This window comes from Charadrius vociferus, unplaced genomic scaffold (assembly GCF_000708025.1).
Source record: "Charadrius vociferus isolate BGI_N301 unplaced genomic scaffold, ASM70802v2 scaffold245, whole genome shotgun sequence".
In the NCBI taxonomy this organism is placed as follows: domain Eukaryota; kingdom Metazoa; phylum Chordata; class Aves; order Charadriiformes; family Charadriidae; genus Charadrius; species Charadrius vociferus.
In genome coordinates, this window is record NW_009648533.1 from 124334 (window position 1) to 137568 (window position 13235).

Genomic DNA, 13235 nt, shown 5'->3' on the forward strand with positions numbered 1-13235 from the left:
TTGGGGAGAAGTCAGTTCATAAAACCTCACATATTTGGTGCAGTATTCAGCGTGCTAAGCAGAATCCTATAAGTCTGACCACACACACGCCAAGCGACAGCTCTAGCAGTAATTAACAATAGCAGATAGTATTAATTTAGCTATAATGGCATACTGGGTGCCAGTCCTGCCCAGCTTGCCTTTTCTGCTCACACTTCTGAAACTCTGGGTCCGTGACCTCCTTCTCTTGAAACAGCAGCCTCTTTCCTATTCAAAAAGAATTTGCAGTGAACAGGTTCCTTGTGTCAACCAACTACTTTCACACTGATCTACGCCCCAGAAGAATATCCCAGCCAAATCCATTGATAAGCTTCTTGAAGTACATGAAATTCACTTGTACTGTGTCCTAAACACACTGCTGCTACACAACTGATGCACTGCATCCCCTAGGAGAGGATCGCAGCTGTCTCACTGTCCTTTTTTCTGTTTAACATATCCATCTGCTGTCTGATGTTGTATTTCTACTGTACCCACAGGAGAGAACATTCTGTGTGCAAAGACCACAGCAAAGGAGCCATGATATCAGGAATATCACAAGAGTGACAAAAAAACTGTTCCTGTGTTCACACCTTGTAACATAATTACCTGGGGACCACAGTTTTTTTTCCCTGAGAGCTGGTAGTAGTGTAGCAAGGACACTCACGCATACATTCATCCAATTTAAGCTATTAAGGTGCTTGCCCATAACCAGACTGCTGGGTACAGTTATTTTTTGAGGAATTGCATGCTTGCACCAAAAACTTCTCACTGCAGCTTTATTCAGATCACTGCGTTAACATCACATCATCATAAACAGAGCTGTCATAAAAAGATGAAAGTCCTTCTGCAGGTAACTCCTGTTAAATTTTACTGTCAGAATTTCTTATGACATATTAAGCTGGCAGGATGTTGAGAAGCTGTGGTCTTGAATGGTGAGCCTCTTCAAAATACTTAAATGGTGGGACATATGAATACATCTGGTTAACATGACACGTTACTAATTGCATTGACTGGAGGGGACACCCAATGTCATGCAGCTGATGTATTAATGTAAAAATCAATGACCTGAAGAACTTTAAACAAACAGAATCAGCAACGATTGTATTTGTTCTAAGCTTAGAAGCACATACCTAATTTATCACATTTGTAATTAAAGTTAATATTATCCAGGTGCTAAGCTATTTAATATCACTTGTTCCTAGTACAAACCTCAAAGCTGTTTCTTTTCTGAAGCCTGTGAACTGTATTTGGTAGTGCAAAGATGGGAATTCTGTGATCCCACTTGCTTAAACTATTTAATAACCTGCCTACATTTTCCACACATCAAATAAATGAAGTGGAATACAAAATGTAACATCTGTTTCTTTCTCTGTTTAACATTACAGGGTTAGATTCTAAACAAATACACTTAGGAAGTCTTTTTAGGAATTTGTTAGGCTGAACACAGCTAATCAAGGCAGAAAAATCTTGTGTATTTCCAGAATGACCTCTTTGTTTGACCTGAAAATTGTGTATATTATTTTAAGTTTCTGCACATGCAAAACCTAGATGATGAAAGTCTCAGTCTTCTTTTCTTTCCTCTTCTTTTTCTTTATTAAAACTTCTTAAAAAGCAAATGCATGTTTGGGAAACGCAGCACATAAAAGGTTTCAGAGGAATGCGTTTAACACAAATAAATGCTCCTCAGCACTCAGCGGTTAGAAGCAAAGGTGTGAAACATCCCCAAGAGTTCACCAGTGTTACATTTGGATTAAGTGTTAATTCACCAACCTCACCTAATTTCTAGTTGATTAATCCCCAATAAATCAGGTAGATCCATTGAACATTTTTTTGGTGAATATTGGATTCAACAATATATTAGCCAAAAGTTCCAGCACTCAGACTACAAACATTTTTTTTCTCCCTTCATTTTCCCGACTGGCAGAAGAAGGCGGCTTTAAAGACTAATGAATATAACTGGGAAAATATTTCATTTGTTTTGTATGTACTGAATAGTTTAACAAAATGAGGGAAGATGAATATTCTTACTGACAGATACAAGGATAACCTTCATTTCATCAGACGTAATTTCCCAAAGTAAGTATTTTTTTTTTTTTTTTCAAATTTTCACTGTACTTTTGGTTACCTTAGTCCAAAATGCAATTTTACAATTACTTTTTAGTCTCTAACGCATACTGCATTTTGGAATACAGTTGCATACTGATGTAGAAGATATTTCTTCTGGACAGTTTGATGGAAAACAAATTAAATAAAAGAGCTGACAGTCTGGGGAGAAATGGTCAAATCCCAGACTGATACTACTTCCCAGCAGACTGCAGAGCTAGACCTGGCACAAAACCTACGGCCATTTGAACACAGCACACTGGCCAGAGTTCATTGACCCGTTCTCGCAGTCCCATCAACATAACAGGACATGGTTCCACTTGCCTGCCTAGACCATTTGGCTGGAATAAAACACTTGAAACTCTTCCTTCTTTTTAATTACTTTTGCTGCATCTCTCCAAAGAGATTCCACAGATCAGTAACTATTCCTCCCAAAATTGCTGGTCTGCAGTCTCACAAGAATAAATCTTGCCACTGCCTTCCTCGTGATGTTAGGAACATCTCTCAGAGATGAGACATGCTCATGATGCTGGGGCCACACGAGCCTGCCAGACCCCCACCTGCTCCCCTCTGCATATCTTGTCCCTGAAACATTCCCAGAGACAACACCACCAAGTAAAAAAATGTATTTTTTATTTTTACTGTCTCCTGGGTCACAGTGCCTCTATCCTCTAAAATAAATTCCCAGGATTCAGTAATATCTCCAGCTCATGTTTTCTGAACTACATCTCTAAAGTCCCAGTCACTATCTCCGAGCATTTTTAATCATCTTTTCCATTGATTTTTTCCTCTGCTATCAGGAAAACTACACTTCTCCTCTATGGATCACAACGACTTCTTCAACATAATTTGAAAAGCAGTAGCAGCAAAAGAAACCTACTGCAGTAGCAGCCAGCTGCTTGGATGTGAGATCAGATGATATTCCAGGAGCTTAGCGTTGCATGCAGGTTTTCACGTGATGGACTAGGAAGTCAGCATGTTTTTTTCCAGAACTAGTTGTCTATTATCAGTGCTGCTAACACAGATCAGTGCTTGAAAAGATGCAACAAAAGACAAACAAGGACTGAATGAATGTTTTAGAGACTCAAAACAGGCAACGGGACTAAATGATTATTATAGAAGGACACAATTGCCCACGTGCATTTAAAAAAATTTAAGGGGTTAAAAGGGAATCGTTTTAGTTAGTTACTCTTATTCAGAAAAAAAACCCAGAAAATTTAGCACAAACACCAGAGGAAGCTTCCCGAGCATGAAAACCATGCAGTTTTGTAAACCCTCCCTCATTGTCCCTTTCTATGTCCAGTGCTTAAGTTGACAGGACACAAGACTGAGCTGTACAGCTTACAGCACAATTATGTACTGGTGGAAGACATTAAATGAAGGACTAATGCTGTCCCAAAACTCGAGACTGATGATTCAACAGCACCACCTAGTTACAAAACCAGGAACAGGAACAGCTGTATGTCTTGTTCCTGCAAGTGCCAGCTCAACATGCACTCTAGTAATGCGCTTTAGAGCTACTGCATAAACAGAGTAATATCAACTTTTAACCCTTCTTTTCTCCAAAGAGTTCTATAAAGACAGAACCTACTCAAGCAGGCAAATTTTCACATCGGACAAATTCATTAGAAATAGCCAACAGTGTTTCAATGATCAGCATGCACACACTACAAGCTGCACATTTATAATAAACAGTATATAATCCAGCAAGTGGGAAAAAGCTGTAACTACTCATAACAGATTATGAACAGGAAAACTAAGGGTGTTTTCCTATTATAAGAATTCATTTCCTTCTATAATCTCAGCCCTTGCAATACATGAAAGGAATTTTCTTCCAGCCAAGCAGGCCCAGATCTCAGATAGTCCCAAACTTCAGACAGGAAGATACTCCCCCAAGAGTCTGAGATCTGCCATCCCAACTTTTTCAACTTGCTGGGAAGGAATGAAAAGGCTGGTCTGTGTGGCAGCATAACCCATTACTACGGGACACGAAAGAATATGGGCATATCTCTAAGAGAATTATTGATTTTACCCTCCCAAAATTTCAATCCTAAAAGTTAACATTGTGTCACTTTTGCTGCAGATTGTAGAAGCAATTATAGTCATACAAGTTCTCGGTAAGATCAGGTTTTTAAAACAGTCTACTGTCTACCATATTTTTAGTCTCTCAGGGACTTTTTTTTTTCCTGCCGTACACTTTGCTCATAACCTATCATAATATCATTACTCACTGCCAAATTACTGTAGTTGATAAAGCCAAAACAGGCAGTCAAGTGGTCAAGGCTTCAAAAGTTATTACTGATTTCAGACAGCTATTTCAAAGAGCTTCATGCTCTGTGAAAAGCTGGACTCCTGAGGTTTCAGTTGCAGCATCTTAAAACAGTATGCCAAAATACAGATCATTCCTGAAAAAGAATATATATATTCTAAAAACCTACAATACTGAATTAACATTAAAAAAAAAAGATAAGATGTGATTGGAATTGAAGATTTAAGAGTTCATGAAATGCATTCGCCTTTCCAAAACATTACGTACCTGTCTGTCTTTTTATAACAGCACTCTGCACTGCATTCTCCAGTGCTTTCTCACCAGCATATCAAACTAGCTCAGTGATTTAGAAACTTTCCAAAGGGCCAATGGATCAGAAAAGTCCATCTAAATGCTCTGCCTTTTGCTGTTTCTTGTAACATGAGCTTTGTAAGGCTGAAAAAACAAGAGCTCTCCAGTTGTCACAGGAAGACACTGAAATCAGGAGGGTTCAAACCTTTTGCTTTTCGTTGGTGGTCACTGCTAGACTCTCTCTAGACCTTTTATAAGCTGTAAAAACCAAAAAAGAACCCACCCCAAAACATCAACATAAAACCCAGCAATAACAAAAAAGACTTTCCCTTTCCCAACTACTGATTGTGGAAAAAATAAAATCAAATCACTTCATAGATTCAGACCTGAATGCTCGGGTATGCTAGGATATTACTAGGGAAACATTAGGTGATACAAAAATACTTTATATAGTTAACTGCACCAGAGAACCCTTTGTTTTTTTAGACAATGATAATGATTGCTGGGCAATAGGATACTGCTCTTTAAATGCCCAGAGGACAGCTAAGATGGAAACAATAATGGTGCAGCTGTACAAATGCAGTGCGCCCTACTACATCAGGACAAGGCTGAAATCAGCAGACTTTGTTCTGGAAAACAAAAGAATAGGTTAAAGAAGGCTCCCTGAAAAATTGTACTGAAATACTGAAAAAAACCCAGAACCACAAAAATTAAAGGTAAGAAAGAGAAAGGAATACACAGAGAATGTAACAATATCTGACAGACTAATGAAGAGGAAAGAGCATAAGACATGAAGGAGAAAAGCTTGATCATAAATGGAAAAAGCACATTTAAGACAGAGAAAAAGGTCACAATTGCAATATTTAATATTCACGGATCTTTGAAGGCCATTACCATCTTACCGTGTCTGTCATCTTTGATGATTTCTGTGATGCCTCATAATCTTTCTTTGTTTCTAGGATTCTTTTTACAAGCCCACCTGTTGGAAAATCAGTATATTTCTCAGCACTGGTTGGCACTAAAATGTTGTTGTAAACATTCAGACAAAACCAACTGCTCAATTTTTTTAATGTAAACAATTTTTAAGGCAACAGGAAAAGCATTTTATTATGTATTTTAATTACTGAGATACAAGGTATTTGTCATTTGATCTATTTTCTGCAGTATCCTTGAAATCAAATTTTAATCATCAGTGTTCAGCATTTGGTTTAAACCCATGGTTTTATTATATATATATAAATATATGTAAAAGTAAACATACCATGCTTTTCATCCTCAACCAGCTCCACTTCTGGCTCCTACACATGCAGGAAGAGAGCTTTAGTTGCAATAAATTGGTATTGCTATAATATACAACTATTCAAAAATATTCAGCTATAAGCTACTTAAACAAGTAAGTTACAAACAAAGCATGTAAAATTTGTAAAATTAACAGACCGTTTCCATTTCTGGCAGAGGCAGTGCTGCCTCCACCACAAACTGGTCATCATCATCAGAAATCTGCTGGTCTATGATCACATTTGAGACTGCTTTACCACCACCACTCCTGAAAGAGACACAACAAAACGAAAACTTACTAAGATCTGTCCAAACCTACTAAGTTCCACCTAGAAGAAACAGCAGTTCCCACCCTTCCTCCCTCCCAAAAAAATAAAGCAGCACCAACTAAGAGCACATCAAACTGTCATTTCCATTCACAGCCCAACTCTGAAAACAGATATCCTTCTCTTGCAAAAGGACATATATTTCCTTCTAAACATACTGCTTTAGTGATTGGCACTTACCAGAGATCACCTGTAAGCCATTTAGGCCATAATTTCAAATAGCTGTTTCAGCCTTTTTTGAGCATGGGATATTTACTGCATGTTTCACAGATATATTCTAGTGGTAGCTTAGGTTAATGTCCTAGGGTTATCTATTTCAGAGTTCCCAAAAGCAAAAATATTAAATCTTATTTTTTAAACTTCCAGATGGGACTAGCAACCCTTATTTCTAGGTATTCCACTGGATTTTCAGAAACAATAAAACAAATAAAGCAGGCTTGAATTTTCCAGTCTGAATCAATGAGCAGTGAGGTGATCCATCCTAAAGCTGTTGAGCAGCAGGCAAGGCACAGAAGATCTGAGAATACTGTGGCGTCAATGCTAGAAACATCTGCTCTGCATCTCCCACATTCTTTACCTTTCTGGAAGTAAGACCTCTGCGCTTTCTTGACGTTTTACTCGGGGTGGTGCTGGCCTTGCACTGCTAGGACGGGGAATACGTCTGCAATAACAAAGAGGCTTTTTCATTTATACTATAAAAGGAAGCCTCACATGTCCTCCAAAAGAACAGACATGTAAACACACGAGCTGAGTAAATTAGCCAATGCATAAAAACACTGAAAACATCCCCAGTATACAATCCAATATTGCAATACTTGCTATCCTAGTAGGAGTCTAGAAAAATCTAGAAAATGTGTCCTAAAAAAAAAATTATGATTCTGTGTAGACCCACCTCTTGATTTGTCTCACTAAAAAATAACCTGTATACAGCACAGTTTTTTACCATTAACAACAAATTTAGCATTAACAGTACACACTGCAATGTAAACAGAAAAAAATTATTTACACAAGTGATACAATTACATAATCCTTCGCTGGACAAAGAAAAAGTAAATTGGGATTTGAAAGGCAAGTTCATCTTATCCGTTACATCACACTTATGAAAGTCATGTATGTAATGCAATGTTCTTCTCATTAGACTTTCCACATGTCCCTCATATTTTAATAACATTACATTGAAGCACTTTATGGATTACGAAAATAAGTCCAAAACACTTCACAATATTAAAGATTTCTTTACAGAAGGAAATGAAAGTGAATAAAGGGAACCATACATGGGATAACATTATTACTTGGTACCACTAGCAGAAACACACTGCTCCAAGTTTCCTTGCTGTTTTCAAATGGACTGTATTACCTCCAGACACATCACAGTTTGATTCAAACAGAGTAAAGGATAGGAACAAACCTTTGGATGGGCTGAGGTGGAAGATCATTAGGTACTTCACCATTTTCAGATACTGCAGACTTTTCAGGAGCCATATTCTCTGCTTCTGCTTCTATTAAGTGAAACAAACATACAATTTTGGCTTAGCTGGCAAGGCAAATCTAACTTTTCTTAAAACAGTATATTGAATCTTATCAGCACTATATTTGAATGTGTGCTCATGAAACACATCACATGACAAACTTTTAAAATTAGAAATAAAATTCTATAAGCTTATATAAAAGTTAAATATCTTGCGAACTTCCAGTTTTTAAACATCTCAGAGCATTCACAATTCAAAAGGGACATCGAAAAAATATTTGAACTTTATTTTTTATGTGTTTCTTAATATAGTGAAATTCCCTCATCTGTGAAAATGACATAATCTCACTCAATTCTTCCACAGTTGCGCAGTAACATTTGCAATACTTCAAGTTGCTCATTAGACAAAATTGTAAGAGGAAAAAACATTAAGAAAAACCCCTATATACTCTACGCTGGGGGGGGTTAAAGCTTTTGTTTACCTTAACTTCTTATTTTCCTCTGCTGGTATTCTTAGTTGACCAAGATTTGAGCAGGGGGTTGGACTGGCTGACCTCCATCTGTCTGTCCCTTTCATCATCAAGGATTCTATGATTCGAGGATGAGGGCTTCTTCTGTAATCCCAGCACAGTTATGCTTTCCATGGAGTTCGCCCATTTGCAATTTAAATCAGACAGAACCAGTTTAACCACTCCTACCCAACTGATAGGCTTCCCACTGAGTTATGCTGTCTAGTCCACTGCAGTTAGCGGCATGAACCCACACCTACCAAGCTCAGGTAAGACCGCTCTCTATAATGGCGGAGAACAAGATGAATGACATCTTTGCCTTGACAATCTAACTGTGCAGGATTACGGACATCATTTACCACTTTCTGCTTTAGCATTTCTACAAATAATTTTGGTAGGTAGAAGTCATTTGATGTTCTTGGATTCCATCTAGAAAGCTTGGTCAGATGAATAATCTATTGGTAAGCATTTCTTCTATATAATGCCACACACAGAAAGGACTCCTCTAACACTGTTGTTGACATCAGTGTCCCTCTGCTCCAAAATCACTGAAAGAAAAAGGCCAAGGCAGTTGGGCTTTTACCAGCCCAAACTTAGGCAAAGAAATCCAAGTATCTTTCACGGAGTCTATTGCATTCCACTTTCCTAAAGCATTTGTGCGTATTCACAGGTAGGACCTTCTCTTTTAAAACTACTGTACAGAACATATACTACATTTTGAAGGGAGGAAAAAAATGTTAATACAGTGTATTGATTCTACTGGAGAACATAAAGAAGATGCAAGAGAACAAGTCTTACAGGGAACAGCTGAGGGAACTGGGGTTGTTTAGCCTGGAGAAAAGGTGGCTCAGGGGAGACCTTATCACTCTCTACAACTACCTGAAAGAAGGTTGTAGTGAGGTGGGTGTCAGTCTCTTTTCCCAAGTAACATGTGATAGGACAAGAGGAAATGACCTCAAGTTGCGCCAGGGGCAGTTTAGCTTGGACAGTAGGAAAAATTTCTTCACTGAAGGACTTCTCAAGCACTGGAACAGGCTACCCAGGGAAGTGGTTGAGTCACCGTCCCTGGAGGTACTTAAAAGACCTATAGATGTTGCACTTGGGGACATGGTTTAGTGGTGGACTTGGCAGTGTTCGGTTTATGGCTGGACTTGATCTTAAAGGTCTCTTCCAACATAATTGATACTATATGTAAATACACTTAACCATAAGCACTATGGTAAGTTTTCCCTCAGTCTTATTGGTACAGAAATGACCACCATGCATCAACCAGTCCTACAGTCCAGCACATGAGCTGGAGTGGTCCCTATATTAAGACTGAGAGGGGTCCAAGTCAGAAAGCTGCGCTCTGTTGCTGGCTCTACCATGAGCTTCCTGCGCTTCCGTGAGTATCTCATTTAGCATCCCTGCCTAACGGATGCAATAGGGATTTCAAAATTCCCCTTCCACACAGTAAAAGGCATTTTCCCACATGATGGAGATTACTAAAGTATGGAGAAATAAAAAACAGAGGTCTGCTCCTTAATAAAATATTAGGTTTTGCATAAAGGCTCTGCTTAGGGCCTGCACGTACAATCACATGAGCTGAGACAGCCCACTGGTGACTGTGGGTACCCCAGTTAAGTCAGACCAAACAAATAACTCTTTGGCAGCCTTTATGCATACAGGCTTGCAGAGGTGAGTGAGCATGTCCAGGATTTTTAATTTTTTAGGTGTTACATTCAGGCTGTTAATAGTACAGCTTTACTTCTACTGGAAAGCCATCACTGATCTTTGGCATAGCAGGTTTCTGCAGGTTTGTAGGAAGCACATACAGTCCTCCCTTGCCTCTATATACACCCAGCTCCCAGGAAACAACGCTTGCAAGAATCACTATTTTTGTTTTCAAGGAAACAGCTACCATCAAGCAATGAGTGCAGATTGCTTAAGGAATTTAGCTTTTGGAGCAGTTATCAACCATAGTCAAGTTCTCAGCTGATTTCTTGCTCTTGCTACATCCTGACATGCATTACACTGACATAACAGCTGCTCACAAGATAGAAAGTCAACAGTTGAAAGGAGTCCTGCAAGCATTCATTTACTGTGTGTGAGAAATGGGCATCTCTAAAATCTCACTTCCCTGGTTCATCCTAGCCCCACAGTACCAGTGGAGACAGGACAGTGATGGTATCACAGAACAGTGCTGTGACACTTGCACAGAGCAAAGTAAGAAATGCTTCAGGGACCTCACATATACCAGACTTCCAGGAGACTTCCAGATTCACTGTTACTGGCCCAATTATCCAGTTATTTGAGGAATGGTTTTGTGGATCACTTTCACTTTTAAAATGAACAGAAGCCACAAACACAACAAGTAATACAAGGACAGAAACAATGTCCTGCACTGACATTAACAAAATGGGAAATGTATGTTTAATTAATCTGGTTATTGCAATAACTACCTGTAATATATTGCAAAAAGTTTCCCACAGGTTCTCCTTATTTTCAAGTTAGAACCCATAAAGTGCTCATAAACTACTTTTTTTTTTTAAACACTTAACCCAAAGCACACAAAGCATTTTCATAGATGGCTTTTTGATATTCTTTTAAATAGAAACTACTTGAATAAGGTCTACTCAAAGCATTTGAACATAACTAGATTATGCTTTGTTACAGTTTAAAATTAATACATAGCATAAAAGGGAAAAAAAGCACTAAACTAGAGAAGTCCTTTATTTATTAAAAAGCACTGTTTTTTTATTAGAACTTTTAAACTATCATTGGTATGTTCCGTGATGGTCTATTGTCATTATAACGTTCCTGAGTCACTGGCAAATTCACCTGGAAATAACAAATCAGTTGATTTTTCAGAGAAGTTATACAAATTCTTAAACAATAATCTGACCAAGTTAAGATATGAAGCACCAGCTAGCTTCTTACTTGGGAATGACTACTGGGCCTGGGAGAACAGGGACAAACAGATTAAGGAGCATTTTCAACAAACATACTTCCATGCTAAAAACATCAACGTTCTGGTCACTAAGATGAACACCCTCATCAGAAATGAAACATTTTTTAAAAGCCAAAAGACACTGGACAATCAAAATGTTTGTCTTGATAGAATATCCAAGTAGACACTCTTGAAAGTTAAGTAAGATGTGTAAAAGATACAACAGATTTGAGAGGCACAGCCATGCCAATGTACTTTGAACTACTAAAGCACAGGGACTGCTCACCCCTCAAAGTTAAGTTTACACAGTCAGCAAATATGGGAATAGAGGAAATTCAGAAGCAGTATGCAGAATGTAATATTTCTTTTCAAGTAGTCTCAAGTACCCCCCCTAAACCCTGGAAAACTTTGTGGAAGAACTGTCATCATCTCCTCTCTGACTAACCTACTCCAAAGGCAGGTTTGGAGTTGCAGAAGGACAACTGCGATTTTCAAGCCGTTTCAACACCCAGTGTCCATTTTATTCCACTAGAGTTAGCTAGAGTATAAACCTTAATGTGCAATTAACCAACCAAACGGTATCACGAACCAGCTACATAAGCAGACAAGACAGTGCCTAACCATCTTGCAAGGACTGTGATTTCCAGGATGCTTCAAAGGGCACTGGCAAACTAAGCAGAGTTTCCTAAACGCTCCCACTAGTGTAAACTGGCATTGCCACCACATAAGCACTCCTGCCTTCACACTCCCCATTTCCTCCCATTAGCACATGCATTCAGACACTGCCTGAAGAACTGGATTAGCACAACTCAGTTTACGACACTGCCCTCCCAGACCCTCTGCCAAGATGGTAGAAAGGACGTTCATATTTTGCATATAACCTCATTTCTCTGCCGATGGGTGGTAGGTGGCTGCAATGGCTCAACCGAATGACTGACAACATCTTAAGGTTACTTTGAGATAAACTTTAGAATAGAGCCTGGCATTACTCCTCCCAGAGAAATGTACCTCAACGTAATTACCAAAACTGCGAGAAGATAAACTCACCAGTGAAACCCCCCAAAAAGCTCATTTTAGAATTTAACAAGAAAAATCTTGCATAGCATCCAACTTAGCTATCTACAATGACTGTTCTTATCAACTGTCATAATTGATTTCACATTTCAACTGTGAAAGCTATTAAATGTGTGAATGACAATTTCAACTCCCTAAGAATTTACAGAAAATTAAGGTTCACTAATGCACTGCTATGTTACACTATCTTATTGAATACAGGTGAAAATAAAGAAAAGTCAATATAATATTTGGTTCTTACACCACCTGAGAATCCAATCTAAATCAATAATGAACCTGGGGGTACTCCTCTTTCATACATTCAAATTAGAAATAGAGGAATATAAAGTTATATTCCATAATAGATACATTCCAATACACAAGACAGCTCCAAAAGATTAAAAGGAATTACCATGGAAGCTCTCCCAGTTGTCTAAGGTCACACAAATGTCTTGGACAACTGTCTACATTTCATTAGACTGACATAACTATGAGGCCCTGAAGGCCACAGGTGGACTCGGAAACAGCCTTTGACCTCCCACATACACGGTACCTAACTAGGTCAGGCATCTGGATCTGGAGAAAACAAGAACTCAGCTATTTGCTTAAATTTCAGTTCTTCCTCCTACATTTTGCTGCTATGGCTCCATGTATACTGTAGCGGGATACAAATACCTCATTAACAACATACATCTTGGGAGCTATATACCAAAAAAAAATGGGGAAAATAAGAATGCAGAAATTGAATCTTCTAAAATCCTGTAAAATGCAAACAATACATAAGCCTCACGAATACTTGTACAAAAAGGCAACGTGCAATGATTCCGTTCTTACATAGAACAAGTCACCAAGGGATTCAGGCACAGCAGCCCTGCATTTTCCTTGGGACATTGTAAGCACTGGCCTCTTTGAAAACTTGCATAAGAGTAAGGAAGGACAGAATATAAACTAACTGTTTTATAAGGGAATGTACATTTTTCAAACCACAACA

The 13235-nt window shown here is 38.4% G+C and overlaps 1 protein-coding gene across 1 annotated transcript in view; it reads right to left on the reverse strand.

Annotated features, from left to right (window-relative positions):
* TRAF3IP1 (TNF receptor-associated factor 3 interacting protein 1) overlaps positions 1 to 13235 on the reverse strand; it is a 49173-nt gene that overhangs the window by 8470 nt on the left and 27468 nt on the right. The window contains exons 10-14 of the mRNA XM_009885818.1: positions 7694 to 7784; positions 6863 to 6946; positions 6119 to 6227; positions 5943 to 5979; positions 5584 to 5660 (exon numbers count right to left, since the gene is read on the reverse strand). Of these exons, the coding sequence (XP_009884120.1) occupies positions 5584 to 5660; positions 5943 to 5979; positions 6119 to 6227; positions 6863 to 6946; positions 7694 to 7784 (398 nt within the window). The remainder of the gene's footprint in view (positions 1 to 5583; positions 5661 to 5942; positions 5980 to 6118; positions 6228 to 6862; positions 6947 to 7693; positions 7785 to 13235) is intronic.